The sequence below is a fragment of the Rattus rattus genome, chromosome 1 (genome assembly GCF_011064425.1).
Source record: "Rattus rattus isolate New Zealand chromosome 1, Rrattus_CSIRO_v1, whole genome shotgun sequence".
Taxonomy (NCBI): Eukaryota; Metazoa; Chordata; class Mammalia; order Rodentia; family Muridae; genus Rattus; species Rattus rattus.
Window position 1 is genome coordinate 226,828,953 of NC_046154.1, and position 20,956 is coordinate 226,849,908.

General features: G+C 39.5%; 1 protein-coding gene across 1 annotated transcript in view; it reads left to right on the plus strand.

Moving 5' to 3' along the window:
• Positions 1-1,463: 1,463 nt before the first annotated feature.
• The window catches only part of Slc30a8 (solute carrier family 30 member 8), a 34,317-nt gene continuing 14,824 nt past the window's right edge, over positions 1,464-20,956 (plus strand). Inside the window, exons 1-2 of the mRNA XM_032890844.1 lie at positions 1,464-1,839; positions 12,645-12,841. Of these exons, the coding sequence (XP_032746735.1) occupies positions 1,769-1,839; positions 12,645-12,841 (268 nt within the window). The 5' untranslated portion in view covers positions 1,464-1,768. The remainder of the gene's footprint in view (positions 1,840-12,644; positions 12,842-20,956) is intronic.

The following is a 20,956-nucleotide window of genomic DNA, read 5'->3' on the forward strand; positions in this document are numbered from 1 at the left end:
TGCATGTCCATGTCTAGACTAATAAGGAAGCTTGTGGTACAGTCTCAAGCCTGCAGTTCTGTGGTCTTCTACAGTCTGCATCCTCCTTTCTGTACTTTAGGGTCCTCTGCCCTTTCTCTGCTCTCATCCTTACTGCGTTTCAGATTCATTTGTAGCCCCTTCCTTGTTTTCCAACATTTGTCCTTCTAGATTCTATTTCTCTCCTCTGTGCTAGCAACTGTTCACAAATGATCCATGCAGCAGAGTACAGTCCTGTGTCACCCAGATGGATTAGTAGTTGTTTTCTGTTTTTTGTCTAATTTGTCTCTATAGAATAACTTGATATTTTGCTCAGGTAACTTAGGATATGTGAGAAGGAAATGCTTTGATTTTTATTCTGCTGACATTAGCTTCCAAGATCCATGGCTTCTCCAACAAGGACAGATTGCCTCCCTAGGGCTATTTCATTGACTCTTCACTGACAGAGAAAAGTTAATAGTCAGACAATACTGTTCTGTGCAGAGCCCTTAGCATTTATATTGCAAATGAGAGTATTTGAAGTCTTGTGGTTTTCTGGATGTTTGACTCCCCACTGATGTGATGAAAGACCTCATACAATGGTTGCTTCTTTCTCTCAGCCCATCCCAGTGACATTGACACCCCATCCTCCCTATACAGGGTAACATTGATCCCATCAGGTATTGAGAAAGATCTCTACTTGACAAAATGGCATACTCCAATGACTGGTGAGGCTGAGGGGGGTTATTCTGGAGCTAATTTCCTTTGAATTTTCCCCACAAGAAATACAAAGGAAGATGGCAATAAGGATTCAGTGATGATGGGCTCATCCTTCTCTGCTCTATCTCACAATCTCCTCCACTAAGTCTTTATAGATCTTTGGTCTCTACTTAAATGACTGTTGTTTGACTAGGCTCTTGTTCCTCCTCATCTGTGGAAAGGAAGGTAGTTTGCAATGAAGTAATGTGTCAATCCATGGAATTTTGTGACTCAAAAGTCTTTTGTGAGCAACCAAGAAGGCTCCATTCCTGATTAACTGTGACTGATGTTCTTGATGGTGTTGCCTGGGCTAGGTCTTCTGCTTTCTGCTGTGGGCAGTCCAGCCAAGGTAGATGCAGTTCACTCAGAGGGTAGTTACTTACCTAGCAAAGAGCTTGCCAAGGGCTTTACAAGATGCCACATGCAGAATATGCTCAGATTATAGATTTCAGTGAGTGATAACCTTTGTTCCCCACTTTAGAAATGAAATCCCAGAATGGTCCTACACAGCTGCTTAGAGGTCATCTCTGAACTAAATCCCGGGAGGAATGTTTGTAGAAGCAAAACGAAGAAAGAAAATGAGGTTTGTGTAGAGAAAAACAGAGGGTGGCTATTTGCAGTTCACTCAGGTGTGCTCTGAAGGCAAATGTCCTGCATCAGCATTACCAGAGCAGCTCCACCCCTTAGAAAGCACAGAGAGATCACACATGTATACACACACACACACACACACACACACACACTTTTTAGGATTCCATTTTCCAGTCTCCCAGAAAAGCAGTTTCTGTGGGTGATAGAATGAGTCCAAGTGATCATCCAAGGAGACCGTTAATTTTCACAGACCTACCCACAACACTGATGTAGGACGCACTATTAACTCAAGTACCAGAAGGATTTTTCTATTTTCTTAGGAAGTTGTGTGAATATAATAATCTCAGTGCTTCTTTACTTCCAAAACTGGACAACAGGTCATATATCAAAAACAACAGTGTCAGCTCCTGTCCCTGCTACCATGGAGTTTCTTGAGAGGACTTATCTTGTGAATGATCAAGCCACCAAGATGTATTCCTTCACTTCTGACAGGTAAGCAGGTACTTATGTTTGCATTGTCATTTTCTGTGTCTTGAGTACTCAGTAAGATAACGAATATTAGTATTTTAGAATGATAAAGGTCTGCTTTGAAAATTAGGATTACTTTGAGCATCTCAAACGAGGTTGACTGATTTGTATGACGCACATCCTGAGACATACTAAAGACTGCACAGTTGCTCTAATTCTTTAAACAGTATAAGTCACAAAGGAAATATTCATTAAAGTTATTTTTCTTCTATGGTTTTCCATTAAGAAAAACAGACAAGAACAATCTAATTGTTTACTGTTGCTTATCTTTAATTTTCCCATTTTTAAGTTAGAAAGGGAAACTGTCAAAATTATATTTAGGAAAAAATAATATTTTCCATAGATGGTTCAAAACCAGAGTTATATTCACCTCAAGACGAATGAATTGCTTTATATCAGTAAGTCTACCTGTAATAAATGTAGCTGAATTTAATGTTTTCCATGGTTTCTTAAAGTGTCTTCCACAGTATCATGTGTAATATATTCTTTGATTTTCATTTATAAATAATTATTGGCTGAACACACCTAACTTGTGTCCTGTATGTGTAATGGAAAAAAAACATTTCTAGTCCTAGATATCTGTTAGAACTAAGATGCTAATATGAATTGCATATAAAAAGAAGTTATTACAGAGTAAATACAGAAGAGTGATGGAGACATTTAATGATACTAAAAGAAGACATTAAGAGAAACTAATGTTTACCTGGGTTTGAGGATAAAAGCAAAATTTTCCAGAAATAACGGAATAAGGACTGAAGAAAACAAAATAAAATCACAATAGATTTATGGGAAATCTACATAGAAAGTAAGGAAATGGGGGGTAGAGATGTAGCTGAGTGGAAGAGTCTGTGGCTAGGGAATTGGTGTATGTGGGACGATCACTCCTAGTGGGAGTTAAGTGGTAAGTGACAACTTAAAGTGGATTTATGCAGAGTAATAATGTATGTAATATCTTTATTTATTTTGTAGTACCAAATTCATAATTTAAAGACAATGATGTATTTGATCACATCAAATATGGTAAGACTGCTAAGAGAACTTTTCCTAAAGAGTATTTATAATTTTTTTAAACAAATGAATAGTATACAAGAAGGACATCTATTATCATACATTGAAAGAATTATTTGCTTAGAAAATTTGAGGTGTCAGTTATTGATCTCATAAATACTGAAGACAGAGATTCATATAGGGTCTGGGACAGGTTGTTAGCCCTAGGAGTACTTCCATATTACTGAAATAATAATTCCTGATAAAATAGATTTTTAGAATTCTGTAATACAAACAGCCAATAGTTTATTGAAATGGTCTCATTCATATCGCAGGGTGAATGGAGTATGGTTCTCAAGACATAGAGCTTCAAGAGCCATGAAAACATTCAGTATTTTCTTTTCAGCACAAAAGTGAAATCTTGAACAGATTTATTTTTACCCTGATCTCTCCATTTGCCACAGAAGAGAATGAATGCCAGACAGGACCCACCCTTGTAAGGCCAGAGAGCGGAGTTCAAAGCTGAGAGGATCCACGCTCCTAGTGGGTCTGTGTAGTGTCTTCCCATCTCATACATCTACACACTGCGTGACTGAGAAAACCTAATCTAATTATCCTGAGATAGTCTGTATCTTGCAGATCTCTTATCCTTCCCCACCTCTTCCAGTGTGCTTCCTTGTGTTTTCTTTCATGTCAGAGCTTTGCCTCTTAGTAATCTTTTTCTTCTCCTTTCCTGTTGCTTTCTTAGACCCGTCACTAGCTTCTTGTTTAAATTGTTACATGCTGTAAAGATATTTACTCTTGAAGGAAACCTTGTGGTCTAATTCCACGGAGAAATTGTTTCCTATAGCTGTTGTTTTTCAATTAACTATTCCCACAGTGGGTGGTTTATAGCACATAATTCTGAGGAAACTCTGAAGCATATGACCTTTGTTCTGGTTTGCTTAGGAGGCTGTTTTCTCCTGGTGTCTAGACTAGAAGGTTAAGAAGGTTACTCACTTGCCTGGGGCTCTTGCTGACCCTCTGCTAGAGTCTTTGTTCTTCTTCTTTACATTTGCACCAGCCTGAGATCTTTGACATGGTAATTCAGGACCTAAAAAGAGAAGACTGGAAGCTTATAACCATCATGTAACCAAGCCCACAGCAATATCACTGTTACTATCTTAGCAGGGAATAAGAAGCCTCAAGGTCTGGATTTTAATATAACGGATATTACTGGGTGTCAACTCTGTACACATTTCACCGTGGGACAAAGGTGAGCCTTGTCAGTGCCATTGTCACTAGGGTGTACTCTCTCCTTCATCAGCAATTCTTAATCCAGAATTGTTCCATTGTCAAAGAAGGACAGTGGAAATGAGGATAGGAATAGAGGGTAGAGATAAGCCACTAGACTCTTTTTAACAATCTATCTCTCTGTCTCTCTGTCTCTCTGTCACTCTGTTGCTGTCTCTCTGCCTCTGTCTCTCTATCTGTCTCTCTGTCTGTTTCTCTGTCTCTCTGCCTCTCTCTCTGTTTCTTTGTCTGTCTCTCTCTCTCTCTCTCTCTCTCTCTCTCTCTCTCTTTCTCTCTCTCTCTTGATGTCTGTGCATGTGGAGGATAAATTCAGGTGCATCCCACCATTTTCATCAGCCTGGATCATGTTAAGTTGGTGAGGCTGCCGAGTCCATGAGTGCAAGAGATCCATTTGTCTCTGTTTATCCAGTGCTAAGATTGAAAGCACATACGACGCACCACCTGGCTTTTATAGATGAGTGTGTGTGTGTGTGTGTATGTATGTATGTATGTATGTATGTATGTATGTATGTATGTATGTACGTATGTTTTTCTCCCAAGGATTGAATTCAGGCCCTTCTGTTTGTCAAGCATACTGACAAGGTTTATGTTTTTTATTGTCTCTGGAGTTGTCCTAAGGGCACATGCAGAAATGAAAAACAACTTGTTCTCCAAAGCCAGTGCCTCTCAGTAAGAAGCGAGAGACTATATTTCCAAGCAGAGCTGCTGCTGCTGCAAAAGGCAGAGTTCTTCTTGTTTTTCAGTTGAGAAATGAAGAGTGGGCTTGAGGCTCTGTGACAGAAATAAACTAGCAAACGAAAGTGCAGCTAAAGGTTGAGCTGCAGCAGCCCAAGATTACACACACACACACACACACACACACACACACACACACACACACACACACACACACACACACACACACACACGTAAATATCCCTTCTGGAGTTGTGGGAAACCACAGACTGGCATTAGCAGGTACCCTACAGAGAGGCTTTGTTTGTGTTCCCCACTCCTCAGATTCACATGCTGACACCTGAAGACCAGTGTGTCTATTATTAACAACAATACGGCTTCTAAGGATGCAACTGAGTTTAAATGTGGTTAAAGGATGGCTGTTACATGTGATAAGCCAGAGAATTCATTTTCTCTCTCTTTGTGTGCACAATGAGGAAAAGCCATGTGAGGATATCAAAAGGCATTGGTTAGTGAGCCAGTAAGAATGTACAGAATGTGCACACTGGTCATGAAGTTGAAACTCTAGGTCTGTGAGAGGATGCATTTCTGTTAACTTATCCATGCTGTCAAGCTTTCTTATGGTTCAAGCAGACTAACAGAAGCCCTAAATTTAATTGAACCATGTAAGCTGTGGGATAATTTATATCTTAGAGCATTGTGGAAAACAGCCAAGCAATTGGAAGGCAGACAGTCCACACTCTGCATGAGCTACTAGAACAGGCAGAACAAGCTCTGCAGGCTTGAGAGCAAGGCCACGGAAAGAGACAAAGTGTGTGCAACTAAAATGGCCACCATCCTCAGAGGGTACAGAGAAATAAAGACCCACAGAGATGGACCCTCTCAAGGAGCACTGGGCATTTACAGGTGTGGAAGACCAGAGGAAATGCACTCCACTCAACTGGGTAAGCCAAGTCACCAAATAAGAAACTAAAAGAAAAACTAGGAAGGATCAGTATCTAGCAACACGACAATCCATAAAGATGTTCATTTTCCACAAAATCACCAGACACAAAGAAACAGAAAAAAAATACATAAATAGTAAAAAAAAAAATCTATTAACAGGAAGCACCTTTAAGAGTGTCTAAATGTTGGACTTATAGTTTAAATATTTTAATAGCAGCTACTACAATATATCAAAACAATAAAATGCAATTATGTTTAAAAAATTAGTGAGAGACTTGATGACAACCTCCAAATAGCGAATACCAATAAGGAAATAAAAATCCATAAGATCAACATGTAAATTATAGAAAACTTAAAAACAAAACAAAAAACAATAAAAAACAAAAACACCAAACCAAAAACAAAAAACACCAGAAGGGTCCAATAACGGACCTTTGCTATTGATATCAACCAACAAGAACAAAACCTCAGTGGCTTTGAAAATAAAGCAATAATTACCATTAATGAAATGATAATTAAAATAAGTAAATATAAATTAAGTTAAAATGATTAATAAAATATTTATTTACATAATTACATATCATATATGTATATGATTTTAAAATATTAGCAACAATTAAAATGTTAAAGAACAATGAGCAGAGCATTAGAGAAATGTGACACATCGCAAATTCACCAAGTCATATGTGATAGCATTACTAGAAGAAAAGAAAAAAAAAATAAATGTCTTTAAAGTCCCCGAATCTCCAAAATTTGGTGAAAATTAATTTGTAGTTCTGTTATACTTAGTGACTATAAGAAGAAACAAGCAGCTCGGTGAGGTGCGGCACACTTAAGCCAGTACCCTGCAGGCAGAGGTAGGTGGATCTTTAGAGGTTTGAGGCCGGCCTGATCTATATAGTGAGTTCTGGAACATTTGCGGTTACATAGAGAGACCTTGTCTCAAAAAACCACAATCAGAGCAAGTGTCTGGGGAGGCCAGGAGAAGGTACTGGGTACCTCTGAAGTTATAGGTAGCTGTGAGCTGCCAGACTTTGTAGGTGGGTGTGAGCCCCATGTGCTCGGAGCTGAAACCCAGCTCTTCTAACAAAAAGCACTAAGCACTCCCCCACATCCATCTCTTCAGCCCCAAAGAGAATTTCTTCACATTCATAGCATGGAAAGTCATAATTATAAAGTCTGAAAGTATTTCAGAGTAAGTAGAACATAACTATTTCCAGCCTCATTGCTTCCAATCAACATTGCACTGCGTGTTCCAGCCAGGACTTTTGTGTGAGAAAACAAAAGGACAGACATCAAATTAGAAAGGGAAAATGAAAGCTCTATTTCCAGACAATAACATATTTTAAATATAGAAATGTTAGATTTAGTAAGCTCAGTAAAGGGGTAGTAAGTGATTAATGTAAAGGTAATTGTATTTGTACATAGGGATAGCAAAAACAAAACAGAACAAAACAACCCTGGAAACAAAATGGAGAAAACACTTCGACATGCAAACACAATGCATAAGAATTCATCAAAGAGGGGCTGAAGAGATGGCTCACTGGTTATGGGCATTGGTTGCTCTTTGAGAGGATCCAGGTTTGATTCCTAACACTCATGTGGAGGCTCACAAACACTGCAACTGCAGTCCCCAGGGGATCTAGTGCCTTCTTTTGGCGTTTGCAGATATGACATTGCATGTGGTACACAGACCATACATGCAGGCAAGACTCATAAAATAGAAATTTTAAAAAAGGTAATTCATCAAGTAAATAAAAATGCTCAATTTACAGACATTGTAGGAATGAAAGATTCACTAAGAATGCTCCCCACGTTGGAAGGGTAGAAGAATTAATATTGCTAAGATGTCAAATTTTAAAGCTGACATGGGAATTTAATGTGCTTGCCATAATTCTTTAAGCCTTTTAAGAGAAATGAACCAAATAGACCCCAAAACTGATATAGTAACAGAAGAGACTTAGAACTGAAAAACACCCTTGCAAAAAATGTGGAAGTCTGCCTTAGTATTTTGATTGCTGTCAAGTGGCGTCATAACCATAGCAACTCCTAGGAAAGCATTTAATTGGGGCTGACTTACAGTTCAGAGGTTTAGTTCATCATTGTCATGGTAGGAAACATGGTGGCATGCAGGCAGACACGATGTTGGAGAGCTTGCTAGAGTTCTACATCTGGGTTAGTAAGCAGGAGAGAGAGAGAGAGAGAGAGAGAGAGAGAGAGAGGAGAGACAGACAGAGAGACAGAGACAGACAGAGACAGACAGAGAGACAGAGAGACAAACTGGGCCTTGCTTGAGCTTCTGCAACCTCAAAGTCCTTCCCCTGTGACACAGTTCCCCCAATACACTGAAACACACCCCCCCAAAAGGCCACTTGTCCTAATCCTTTCAAATAGTGACTATGGGGGCCATTTTGTCTTAAACTACCATATTCTATTCCCTGAACCCCATAGGATTCTAACCATAATATAATACAAAATGCATTTAGTCCAACTTCAAAAATCCTTATAGCCTATAACAGTCTTAACATTGTTTAAATGACTGAAGTTCAAAATCTCTTTCGAGACTCATGACAAACTTAACTGTAGCCCCGTGTCAGATGAAAATCAAAAAGCATATCACAGGCTTCCAACATACAGTAGCATAGGAAATACATTCCTATTCCAGAAGGGGGGGAAGGGAGCAAAGTGGGAAAATACCTGACTAAAGCAGGACCGAAAACCAGCTGGGCAAACCCCAAACTCTGTGTCTTTAGATCTGACGTCAAAGAGCTCTTCAGATCTGCAACTCCTTCCAGCTTCGTTGACTGCACCATGTGCTTTCTCTCATGTTGGTTCTGCTCTCTATCAGAGCTTTCCTCAGAAGCCATCCCATGACTCTGACATCTTCAACATCTTGGAGTCTTCAAGGCAATTCTGGCTTTACCCTCACAGCTTTGAACAATGGCCTCTTTAGGCTTCTGTGCAGTGACAACCCTGCCACATACCTGACCTCAACGGCTTTCCTTAGTTGTGGAGGGAGATGCCATAACCCATTTCCTGTATTCTTAACTCTAAAGCTATAAGTGGGTGGTGGAGAAATTGACAAGTTCTGCTGCTTGCTGGGGTTGGAACATGACCCCCTCATTCGAATACATTTTCACCAGCTTTCTGTTTTCAATGGTTTCCATCACTGCCTAAGCTTGGCTGTCCTGGAACTCTCTCTCTCTGTAGACCAGGTTGGCCTTGAACTCAGAGATCCACTTGCCTCTGCTTTCCAAGTACTAGGATTAAGGGTGTATGTCACTATGTCCTGAACTTTTTCTTAAGTCCTTTTCACAAGTTGGAAGCTTTGCTGGGTGGGGTTTTGCTCTGAGGTCTTCACTCCCTTGATTCCATTTAGCACCAGACTTTTTGTTAATCTGTTTATACTTCCTGGTGCCCCCTTACTCCTCAAACTGTACGTTTTGTATTTTTCTTGCTCAGCTTGCAACTAATTAAGCAACAGTATCAATACCATGCTGTTTGGAAATTTCTTTAGCAAAATCTGTTGATCCATAACTCTTCAATTTAGCTTCAGGCAGACTTTTCAGACAAGGGCAAAAAGTGCCACATTCTTTGCCCAAATATCACCAGAATTTGACTAGTTCCCATAGTAATATTCTGCTCTGAAGCATCTTAAGCCATACAACCACAGTTCAAATCACTCTCAACACTACTGTCTGCCATGATCCTACTAGTATGGCCCATTAAACCCCACTTAAAGCATTCAACTGCTTCCCTAATCCAAAGTCCACATTCTGTCAAAAGGGAGGAAGGTCAGGCCTATCACAGCAATACCCCAGTCCCTGGTACCAACTTCACAAGGTGTCACATACTCTGCTTTTAAAAATTAACACAAACCTAGTTAGAAAGCACTTGTGATTATTATCATTCCCATAATACTCACACCACTATTACACTAGAGAATGTATTTATCTGTTCATCCAGGTAACTCACACACACGCACACAAAGAAGACATATCAGTAGGAGTGTGTGGTGTTTTGAATATGCTTGTCCTAGGGAATAGCACTATTAGGAGGTGTGGTCTTGTTGGAGTAGGTGTGGCCTTGTTGGAGGAAGTGTGTCACTGTGGGGTGGGCTTTGATCTTTCTATGCTCAGGGTCCTCCCAATGTAGATGAGAGCCTCTTCTTGGCTGCCTGTGGAATCCAGTCTTTTCCTGGATGCCTTCAGATCAGGATGTAGAACTCTCAGCTCTTCTAGCATCATGTCTGCCTATATGCTGCCATGCTTCCTGCCCTGATGATAATGGACTGAACCTTTACAACTGTAAGAAACCAGCCATAATTAAATGTTTTCCTGAATAAGAGTTGCCTTGGTCATGGTATGTCTTCACCATGATACATCCTAAGACAGAATAATAAGAAGGCATTCAGTAGTAGAGAGAGAGGCAAAAGAGAGGATAATTATAGGGTAAAAAGCCCCTGAAATTCATTATATGAAGTATGAAACCATCGAAGAGTCAAAAAAATAAGGATACAATGAAATTTATGATATATATATATGTGTGTGTGTGTGTGTGTGTGTGTGTGTGTGTGAACTGAATGGGTCAATTATCTTTGGGACAATTAAATATTTGTGTGAAGAAGAATTAATATGCATATATTTCTGACATCATACTGAACAACTAAAATGAATCATAGGCGTTAAGGTAGATGCTACGATGATATAGTTAAAATCTTCTTAAAGAAAACATAGGTATAAACCAATGAATCCTGGATTAGGAATGTTTTCTTGACAAGATACTTAACATATAAATATTAGAATTGTGTACATTAACCAAAAACAAAAGGAAACATTTTGCTGTGCAAACTATAGAAACAATGCCCAAAGTATACAAAACTAATGGGCGGTAGACTTTGTTCTAGTCCAAGCTCTAGGAAGCTGCATATCTGGGTTTAGACAGCTAAATGTAAGGAGGTCTGCACGAACAGTTTTCTGGTTATATTGGATGGGTCTCATTTGATAAAATTAACTTGCCGGGGTTGGGGATTTAGCTCAGCGGTAGAGCGCTTGCCTAGGAAGCGCAAGGCCCTGGGTTCGGTCCCCAGCTCCAAAAAAAAAAAAAAAAATTAACTTGCCTCCAGATTCTTCGTCAATTTTAAGAGAGAATAATATATTAGTATTCTCATTGCTGTGACCAAAGGCAAGTTCAAGGAGAAAAGATTGAGCTGTGGCCATGGTTTAGGAGGCAGCAGTCTATCGTGAGAAGACAAAGTAGGTCCACTGTGATGGGAGCATGCGCCTGGGGCTCTCCCGTCTTAGCTCTCCCAGGAAGCAAGAAGAAATAGACCAAAATCAAGAGGCGGGATAAAGTTCACAGATGATCCTAGAGCCCACGTCTGCGTTTTACACCTTTAAAACAGTTATGGAAGCTGGAGATCAAGAGTTGAAATACGTGGGCCCATGGTGAGGGATGTGAGGGATGTGAGGGATGTGAGGGGAGGCTTTCCGGCTCAAAGCATAGCAGACCTTCTCCACCTGTATATGAAAACAGAGAGTCTGACAAACCCTGACAACCGTTGCAAGATAGGAGGAAAATCAGTCTGAGGATTAAGCACAGCTGAGAAGGAGAGAAGAGCTCTCTGTTGCTCTGTACAAAACTGTTTGAGGCCTAGGTGCTTCTGTGTGTCTGCAATAGTGGAACCAATAATTCTCATGCATTACCTTTTCAATACAATTTTTCTTTTTGGCACATACAACTCAAAACATTCTAACCAATGGACTCTCGTTGTATAAAAATGTATACTTAATATGTTGCAACACTATCCAATAAAATATCAATAATCATATTTTGGAAGTATGGTTACCAGTGGTTTTTCCTCTGCTTTGGGCTTTTTGGTAATACAAACTTTTCTGTAATGATATGCACATATATTATTTTTCGGAAGCATTCAAATAGGACAATAATTAGAGTGATCCTAATACTTATCAGCGAAGCCAAAACATTCAGACTTTTAATTCCAGATGGCGATAATCCAAATGAGATAACCTTCAAATGGAAGCTAATTTAAAATTTCACTTTCAGAGCTAGAAATGTAAGGTTCTTAATTCCGAGAACCTCATTAGAGTTTTCAAATGTTTATTGAATTTAAAAACATCCTATTAGTTCAAGACTCATGGGCAATGTCATCTGCCCCAGCAAAAATTGATTTTGGATGCACTGATACTGAGATAGCAACTAGTCTGTGCCGTGCTGGGAAACACTGGAGTTTGCCTTGTCCTTTTCTGACTATTTGACCTCAGAAAATCACATTAATTCTCTGAAACTTACTTATCTCAGCCAAGAAACTATGCAGTTGTGTTACCTCTTATCAATAGCCTCTCCGGCTACCATCCGATAGAAATACCTAAATTAAGTTCTGTGTTGGAACTATTCGAGGCCACACAAGTGGAATCCAGCTGTCATCATAAAGTATTTGATAGAGGATGTCTGCAAACGGGTGATCAGGTGTCTGACGGTCCCCATGAACTCAGCCTGATCAAGTATTGTGACCTATCGGTGTCTATTTGTCATACCTTACCCTCTACCCTGATGGGGATGTGGTGGGTTCTGAGTACAGCATTCAGAATCTTTTAATCATGGAGCAATATGGAAGGCCTGTCCTTAAGAACGTCTACCTTTTTGTTTCTATTTCCTTAGCTCGACAAAGGTAGCTCTGGGAAGCAGTTGTGAGTTCCGAAGGAAATGTAAGGAGAGCTCTGAATTATAACTCTTTTGCTAGTTTGCCAATGTCCTACGAGCCACATTGAGAGTGGGTAGGGCAGCCAGGAAGGCGCGTGTTTGCAACCATGTTCACTTCTTGCTCCTGTCAAAATCATCCTCAGCAGAGAACGCGGACAGAAGCCTGTGAATAAAGATCAGTGTCCTGGAGACGGGCCAGAGCGTCCGGAGGCAGGAGGCATCTATCACTGCCACAACAGCTTCAAGGCCACGGGGAACAGGTCGAGCAAGCAAGTGCATGCCAAGTGGAGACTCTGTGCTGCTTCAGCAATATGCTTCTTCTTTATGGTGGCAGAGGTGGTGGGTGAGTACTGCCCAGGAAATCGCCTGACGACTCCGCAGACTAACGGAACCTTGCATCAGGATGGGAGGAACAACTAAGGTGTTCTTCAAAAGATGTGTTTAGGATTTTCTGCTTGTATAAGAAGACAATAGGCACATAGTAGTCAACTTGGAAAATAGTAGAAAAACAAAATCTATTATCACGTCACATTTAAATGAAAGCCTCTAATAACACCATAGGTTATTTCCTACAGTGGATCTTCTGTGTCTAGATTATGGGCTTTTTCTTTTCTTTTACATTACTTGGACCATGCTGAATGCTCTTGCCTATTCTATCAAATACTGTTTAAAAATATTTTTGTGTCCAAAGAATATACTTCACTGTAATTCACATAACCATTTCTCTACTGTTAGACATTTAGGGAGATTTTTTTCCTGCTTCTGCACCATATTACAACGAAGAAAATCTTAATAAAATTCTGCCTACCCTTCTGGTTATCCCTTGAAAGGGATTCTAAAAATGGAAATAATTGAAATACTTGGTTGAAAGACAAGAATATTTTTCTCATTTTCTGAATCATTCTGTCAAACCTATATCTAGACACTCCAAATGATTTGTCAGTATGGAAGCTCCTCATAAAAATGGTTTTCCATCCAACTCTTTAAAAATCTTTGTTGTGACTAGAGAGAGAGTTTGGTGGTTAAGAGCACTTGCTGTTCTTTTCGAGGACCTGAGTTCAGTTCCCAGCATCCATGTTGGATAACTCAGAACTACCTGTAAATACAGCTCTGGAGGGTCTGAAACTCTCCTCTGAATGCCACAGGCTTGCACATGCACATGCACACATGAGTGAAGTCTTTGTTGATGTATATACGAGTGCTTTAGTATTCATTGCTTTGATTATTAGTTAGCATATTTCACACACTTATTAATCAGATGTGTATGCTCTTACAATGTACCCCTCCCCTTCTCTCTTATTACCTTCTCAGTTGAGAATTTTGAAAATTATTTTGCTAATCTCTGGGAGCGCCTTATGTGTTGGAAGGTTAATTCTGGATTACAGTGTTTGCAACATTTTTTTCTTGTTTATTGATTGCCTTTTCATTTGTCTTTTGACTTCAGAAACTTAAATTTACAGGCAGTTTAGGTTTTATACATAGGCAACTATCTTTTACTGTGAGCTTTTGTTTTAAACTTGGTAATCACCAACCACTGAGAGAATAAATACTTTTTAATGCATTTTCTTTGGGGTTTGCATGTAATTTTTAAATTAATGTAAAATTAGATGTTTTGCATTCTACAAGAACTAAAGTCCCTTTTCTAACATGTAAAATCATGGTTAGATATCCAAGATCATGGTATAATTATTTTTCCACTGATATTCAATTTATGTTTATCATTCATTAACCTTTTATAGTGGGTTTCTAAGGTTATTCATATTGATCTGAGTTCCTATTCTATGGCAGTAACATAATTAATATAGATTTAAATATTATAGTATCTGTTATCTCTTCTATTTAGAAGAAAAGTATAATGGTTATTAATTTCTGTTTTTTAATTAAACACAAGTCTCATTCTGTTCTCATCCAATCTAATTATAATTTTATTGACATGTAAACTAATAGGAAATTATAAACATGTATTAATAACTGAAATTTAGCGGTAGTTTTCTATTTTGGTGTTTTTCTAAGATTTTTGAGTCACAGCCACACATGCTAACATGGAAAGCTGAATTTTAATTATTTCATTTTAATAAATAAACCATGCAATTTGTAATCATCTCTTTTAGAGAACTTTTTAAGTACTCTTATTGGTATGTATTTTAGCTTTTGTCTCATTCTTTGGTAAACTCAAAATTTCTAGTTCTTTAGTACTTTTTTTTTCTCTTCTATATCTTTTTCTCAAACCATTCAACTATTGGGAAATTTTAAAATTATTGTCAGACACTGGGCATGAGTTTGCTCTATTTGAGTTGCTCAGCTTAAAGATTTTGGAATGTAAGGTTATCTCATTTTTCTTTAACTATATAAAAGAAAACTGTACATTATGTATTATGTACATTACATGTATGTGGGGTCATCATTACCTTCACAATTTTGTTACCCACTATCTGTCATGCTGTTACCAGTGTCTTTGGGGCCTCCTTTCCATTCTGTTACCTAGAGGGAAGCTGATATGAGTAGGAACAGGCAAATAGAAGAAAACAGGCTCTCCCTAGCTCCTTTTTCTATGCACTTTTTAGCTACTGGAATAATATGGGTTTCTTCTAGCTGTGAACTCTTCTCATATGTAGACTTTTACAGCTTTTGAAAATCAGATAAAACCGTAGGTCTGTAAAATCCAAAACAAGCACAGCATCGATACAACACTTTACTTTGAATTTATAAGGAGAAAAGTACCACACAATTTCTCTACCAAGTGCTCTGTCTTTTGAGGAAAGAGATTGAAAGTTTGGTAGCAAAATCATTTGCTGTAGGCAATAGGGAGTTCCAATCTGGAGCATCCTCTTGAAAATGTCCAATATATCACAAAAGTGCACACACAAGCACACACACAGATAGATGACATAACGCATACATGTATCCACAGGCGTGCATGTACATGCATGCCTACAGTATGTTTAGATAAATAGATGATGTGATATACAAATAGAAAATGTCATCCCTTCCTCCCTGTTATAATGCTTTCTAGTTCTTTGTCTTGTATATTTGCTCCAGCTATGGCCTTCAGAACACACCAAATAGAGGTGGCAAAAGTCAGTTCCTTGGTTTGTTCCTGATTGCAGAGGAGCGCTTTCCTCTTTCAATCTGTGTAGCATGAGGCTGCGTTATTTCTAACCTTCATTTCATTCATACCTTCTTAACTATTTACATTTCGTTTCAAAATACCTCATGTGAGATAGGCCTGGATAGCTATCCACATGCCTCTCTCTTATTACTATGTATCCAAGCGTGGGAGTTCTACTCTGACTTTTAAAGTCACGTGATCTCGCCAGTCAAGGAATATCACAGATACTGACTGAAACTTGCTGAGTTTTGAGCCGTGTCATCATCAAGCTGATTACTGTTCTTATCATGGCTCTTATTAGGCCACATCCATCTTTGAAAGTCTTCAGCATTTCCCCTTTGATTGAGATGCAGTTGAGCATAAGGTTAAACCGACAAAATTATGTGTAGCTGGAAGAGGCTGGTTTGGAAGCTGCTTCTATGCTAGACCTCACTTTACTCTCCCAAATTTTGGACATCTAAGACGAAAAAAAAAAAAAGAAAGAAAATTCTTTTTGTGAAATACTTTTGCAGATATTCCACAATCTGCCTTATAAATTAGTAACATTTTTTCTCTTGCCACATCTTTACATACTTATTCAGTTCTAACTCAAAGAGATTATTCATTTTCTGTGAAATGATCCTATGGTGTAGGGTCTCAGGAGTTTTAGTCTTTTCATTTACATGCCAAAGTCTCCATTCTCATCAAAGCCTTAGCTATCACTCAAGATCCCAGTCCATAGCACACCTTTTCCCTGAAGCCAAATAGAGAAATTATTCTCACGACCTCTTACGGGAGTCTAGAAGGTCCTTCCTCGGGGTATGGACTCTGTGAAGTCCTCAAAGAAAAAACTAAGAGGTTCCTAAATGAACAGTGTTTTAAAAGGTTAAAACACTGAAAGTGATGTAATTATATTAAAAACAAAACCCAGTTAAATCAATAAATAAAGACAGCAAAAGCAACACCAAAATGCTTATTATTTATGCCTGTGGGCTGAGAGGTAGCGACTATCAGGCTCTTCCTTCAGATATCCCTGTGGTTATGTCTCAAACAGGACAAGGAATGTTATCTACAGAGACACAGGCACAGCGGCCTAAAGGAGACAGGCACTTCTGTTCGGTTTGCTTTCACTGTCTACAATGGCGACAAGACTTATCCTCTTGGCCTAACGGCCTGATGCTTGAGGCACCTCTGGCCTTTCTATAAAGAGGCTGAATAAAAACGTACTCTTTCCTCTAAAAATATTAATGTGGAATGCAGTCCAGGAGCTTCCAGAGCCCTACCTGCCTTCCGTAACCTACTTTAGTGACATCTTTGATCCTTAGACTTGGGACACACCTGTTCACTTATCCCCAGATTCATTTATAGGAGCCAATAACTTAAAACCTGCCTGTTGTTTAATCTAATTTACACTCGGTTTTTATGACTTAGACTCGAAGGAGAATAGCTAAAGGAGATTGTTGAAGACACAGCTAGAATGGTAATTGGAGGTTCGGCTGGGGAACCAGGTCCTTTTGCAGAGCTTGCTTTATAACTGCTCTTTAGAGTAGGAGAGAATCAGACCATTGGGCTGCGTTTGGGAAGATGACTGCCACAGTGTGCTGAGCAGAGTGGTAGAGGGACAGAGGAATGAAGGAGACTGACACAGTGTGCCCACTCTTGGGCCTTTGGAGCTATCAGACTAGGACTGTTTTGTGGCTTGTAAAAATTCTTCACTGTGCAAAGGCCACAAAATGGGTCTTCTGTTGCCGATATGAACACACGTCTCTACTTGAAAAGATGAAATGAAGACACAGAGAACTCAGGAAAATAAGCCTAAGTGTGCCATTGCTGGAAGCAATTGAGAGTAGGCAGGGAGAGGTATCTGGGGTGCCATGTTCAGTGTTATATAAGGATGGGGAAAGATGATTTTGTTAGGCAGTGATGCAGAGTTGGAGCAGGCTGAAGAAACACACATTTGAGAGTGAGAATTTCTGCCTTACTGAGAGAGGGATGTAGCTGTGATGGGTGCTACTCACATGTTTGATTACTAGAGTTTTACTTGCTCTGTTCTGTAGTTATGGCACCTCAGTGATGTGGGTCATAAAATAGTTTTGGTTTAAAAATTTTATTCTTTAAGAACCTTATATATGAGCACTGAAGTCACATCATACTGGGCCCTCCATTTCTCCATCCAATTCTTTCTATGTCTGCTACCCCAATTCGGGTCACAGATAATTTTGAGGTTCCTGCTATTGGGAAATTTTAAAACAGGACCCTGAAAACGATGGTATGTTTTAAATACTCGCTAAATAACTGAAGGTTTTGACACATCTTATGAGATAATACAGTGTCATACAGTTCAACAGAATGTCACTCATAAGATAGGTAACTCATTCTTAGGTATGAATTAATGGCATCCAATAATGTAGCCCAGTAGTGGGTACAAGACTGTCTTGATTACTTTTCCATTACTATGATAAGACACCATGGCCAAGGCTATTTGTAGAATGAGTTTACTTGGGGTTGACAGTTTCAGACAGTTTGAATTCATAAAATCGTGGCAAAGAGTATGTCAGCATGCAAGTGGGTAATGCTGGAGCAGTGGTTGAGAGCTCACACCTTGAGACAGAAGTATAAGGCAGAGAGACACAATTGGGAATGGTGTAGACTTTTGAAATCTCAAACCCCACTCCCAGTGAGTGACACACATCTTCCACCAAAGTCACACCTCCTAATCCTTCCCAAACAGTTCCATCACCAGGGACCAAGCATTTAAATATATGAACTCATGGGGGTATTTTCATTCAAACCACCACAAAAGTTAATATCATCAGGTAAACCATTATTTTTCTGCTAACACATCTCTTCCTTCATGGAAAAGGCCATTTAAAGCCAATTTTTTTTTAAAATCTGGGGGTCTGTGTCTTGCCTTCATGGAAAGACTGAGAACTCTTCTGAACCTGTGCTGCTTTGCTATAAGCACATTCTGCACACATCTTGCCATGCCTAGAAATAGACCTGACAACGCTCTGCTTCATGCATTCACCATAATTCCTTCCAGCAATTACTGCTGTGTGGGTCTTTTAAATTAGCATACAAACTATTAGGTTTCATTATGATATTCAGAAACATTATTTTTTTGTTTATTCCACTGTACTCTCTTCACATTCCTGTTCCTGTTCCCTACTCTTCCTTCTACGTCCATATCCTCCTTTCAACTTTGTCCTGTGGGCTGTATTGCTCTCTTTCCCTTCCTCAATAATTCTTCTTTCTCCTCATCACATGGTCTCATTTCTACCTCCATAGCTTGTGCACATTTACATCAGACCACACTTCACACTTATTTACACACACACACACACACACACACACACACACACAGAGAGAAAGAGAGAGAGAGAGAGAGAGAGAGAGAGAGAGAGAGAGAGAGAGAGAGAGAGCTAGGATCCATGTATGAGAAAGATCATGTGATATTTGTCTCTCTGAGCTTTATCTTATAATGGTTTCCAGATCCACGTGCTTTTAACCATTGATGTCTTGTCCCTCCAGGTAAGCCTGTATATTGGTGACAAAGATCTCTCTCACAAGCACAAATCCAAACATGGATTGACATTGCCTGAGAATCTGAAGCAGTTCTTCTTAGCCAGGAGGCTAACCTTAAACTTTCTTTTCAATATCATTTCCCATAATCCATAATCCTTGGATATGCACCATCTTTTATTTTTACAGCAAAATGCCGTATTCTTTTATTTTTTCCATGTTTCTATTTACCATGAAAACCCACAATTTTCTTGCTAATTCTCAGTCCTTCTTTGAAAAGTTCCTGAATACCGCAGTGTATCAGATCTCATTCCAGGAGCAAGTCTTCAGTGCAGTGGTAGGAGATCACTGAAGAAAGGGATTGTAATTTGTTTATCTTTGTGTACTTTGCTCGTGCTACTATGCACAGCAAGAGCTCAATAAGTGCTGGCTGGATAGTTGAATTAATGGTCAATAATACCCCATGCTTTCAGAAGCAAACGCACTTGCTACCTCTTGCAAACAGTTTGCTCTGTATCATTCAGCAGTGCCCACACTTTTCTGGATAGTTCTTATTGCTAGCTCTAATGGTTAGGAAATGATTGTGGGGTCCCAGGTCTCCACATTACCATGATTCTTCTAAAGCAAGCTCCTTTCTCAGTCGCCTCCTCACCAGCTGAGCCTGCTAAAGAATTTCTCCAGGACTTTTCTTCCCTCGACTTAGTGGGTAATTTCAGCGTGGCACCGAGAATCCTCATCATTCATGGCTGAAATTGCAGCATGCTGCTTATCTGCATGTAGTCATTCTCCAGGCAAGAAATAATGCATTATTAACACAGCTTTATTATCAGGACCGAGTTTGGCAGATAGAGGAACATTAGAGGATAATTGGAAGGACAGCTGATTTGTTAGCAAAATGTTGCCTTTTGGCTAATGAATCATTCTGATTTTTGCACGGACAGCTCAGTAACAAGCCTGAAGACTACTTTGCTTCAGACCATTAAACTTTGACAAACCAGTTATTAAGTACAGCTCGAGCCACCGGTCTGTGGGGATTATTGCAATTATGAGCCATCTCTGCAATTTTTTTTAATCATTAGGCAAGACAAGGTGAGTCTGATGATGGAGGGTCTGATGACTGACGGTCTCTGCAGCTTTGTAGTACACAAGGCAATAAACAGCGGCAGGGACGACTCATCAGTCAGCACACGCTCTTTGCTGGAAAGAGGTGGGGAGAGCCATAGAGGTTAATGCTCTCAAACAAGCCGTGCTCGGGAAGAAAGGACACAACCCTCCTTTAATTTCTCTTCTGGAGGCTGGGGGGTGTTTTCAAAGGAGAGACAGAGGTGGGGAGGAGGAATGTCACCAATGCCCAGAAAATCAAGGTGGGCCCAAGTGCCTGCGTTTCTCTATCCTGTGCTTCATCAGATTGTTCATTCTTTTGCTATCTCCACTGGATGGTGCCCCCATTTCTCCTTTCTGCTCTGTTCTCCTATTTCTAACACGGATCTCCAGTGCAGCTAGGTAGTGTAATTCAGCACAAGAAAGAGCAGCAGAAAAGGCTTTGGTAAAATTACAAATGAATAAGCCTGTGAGACAGATTGCTATGCTGTTCTCCAAGTAGAAGTTCAAGTCTACAGCCTGGATTACGAGATCCTGCGAATCCAGCCAATGACTCTACAGCCGTATGGACTTGTAGGCCCATTCCTGAGTCTTTCATCTAGCCTAATTGAAATGCTGTCACTACTGGCCTCATAATTCATCTCTGTACATCCACAGCCTCCGAAATGACTCCCTGAACATTCAGTTTTATGTGTTTGAATTTATTTACCATTAGGGTCTCAGTTACTTTTCAGGTTGGGAAAAAAT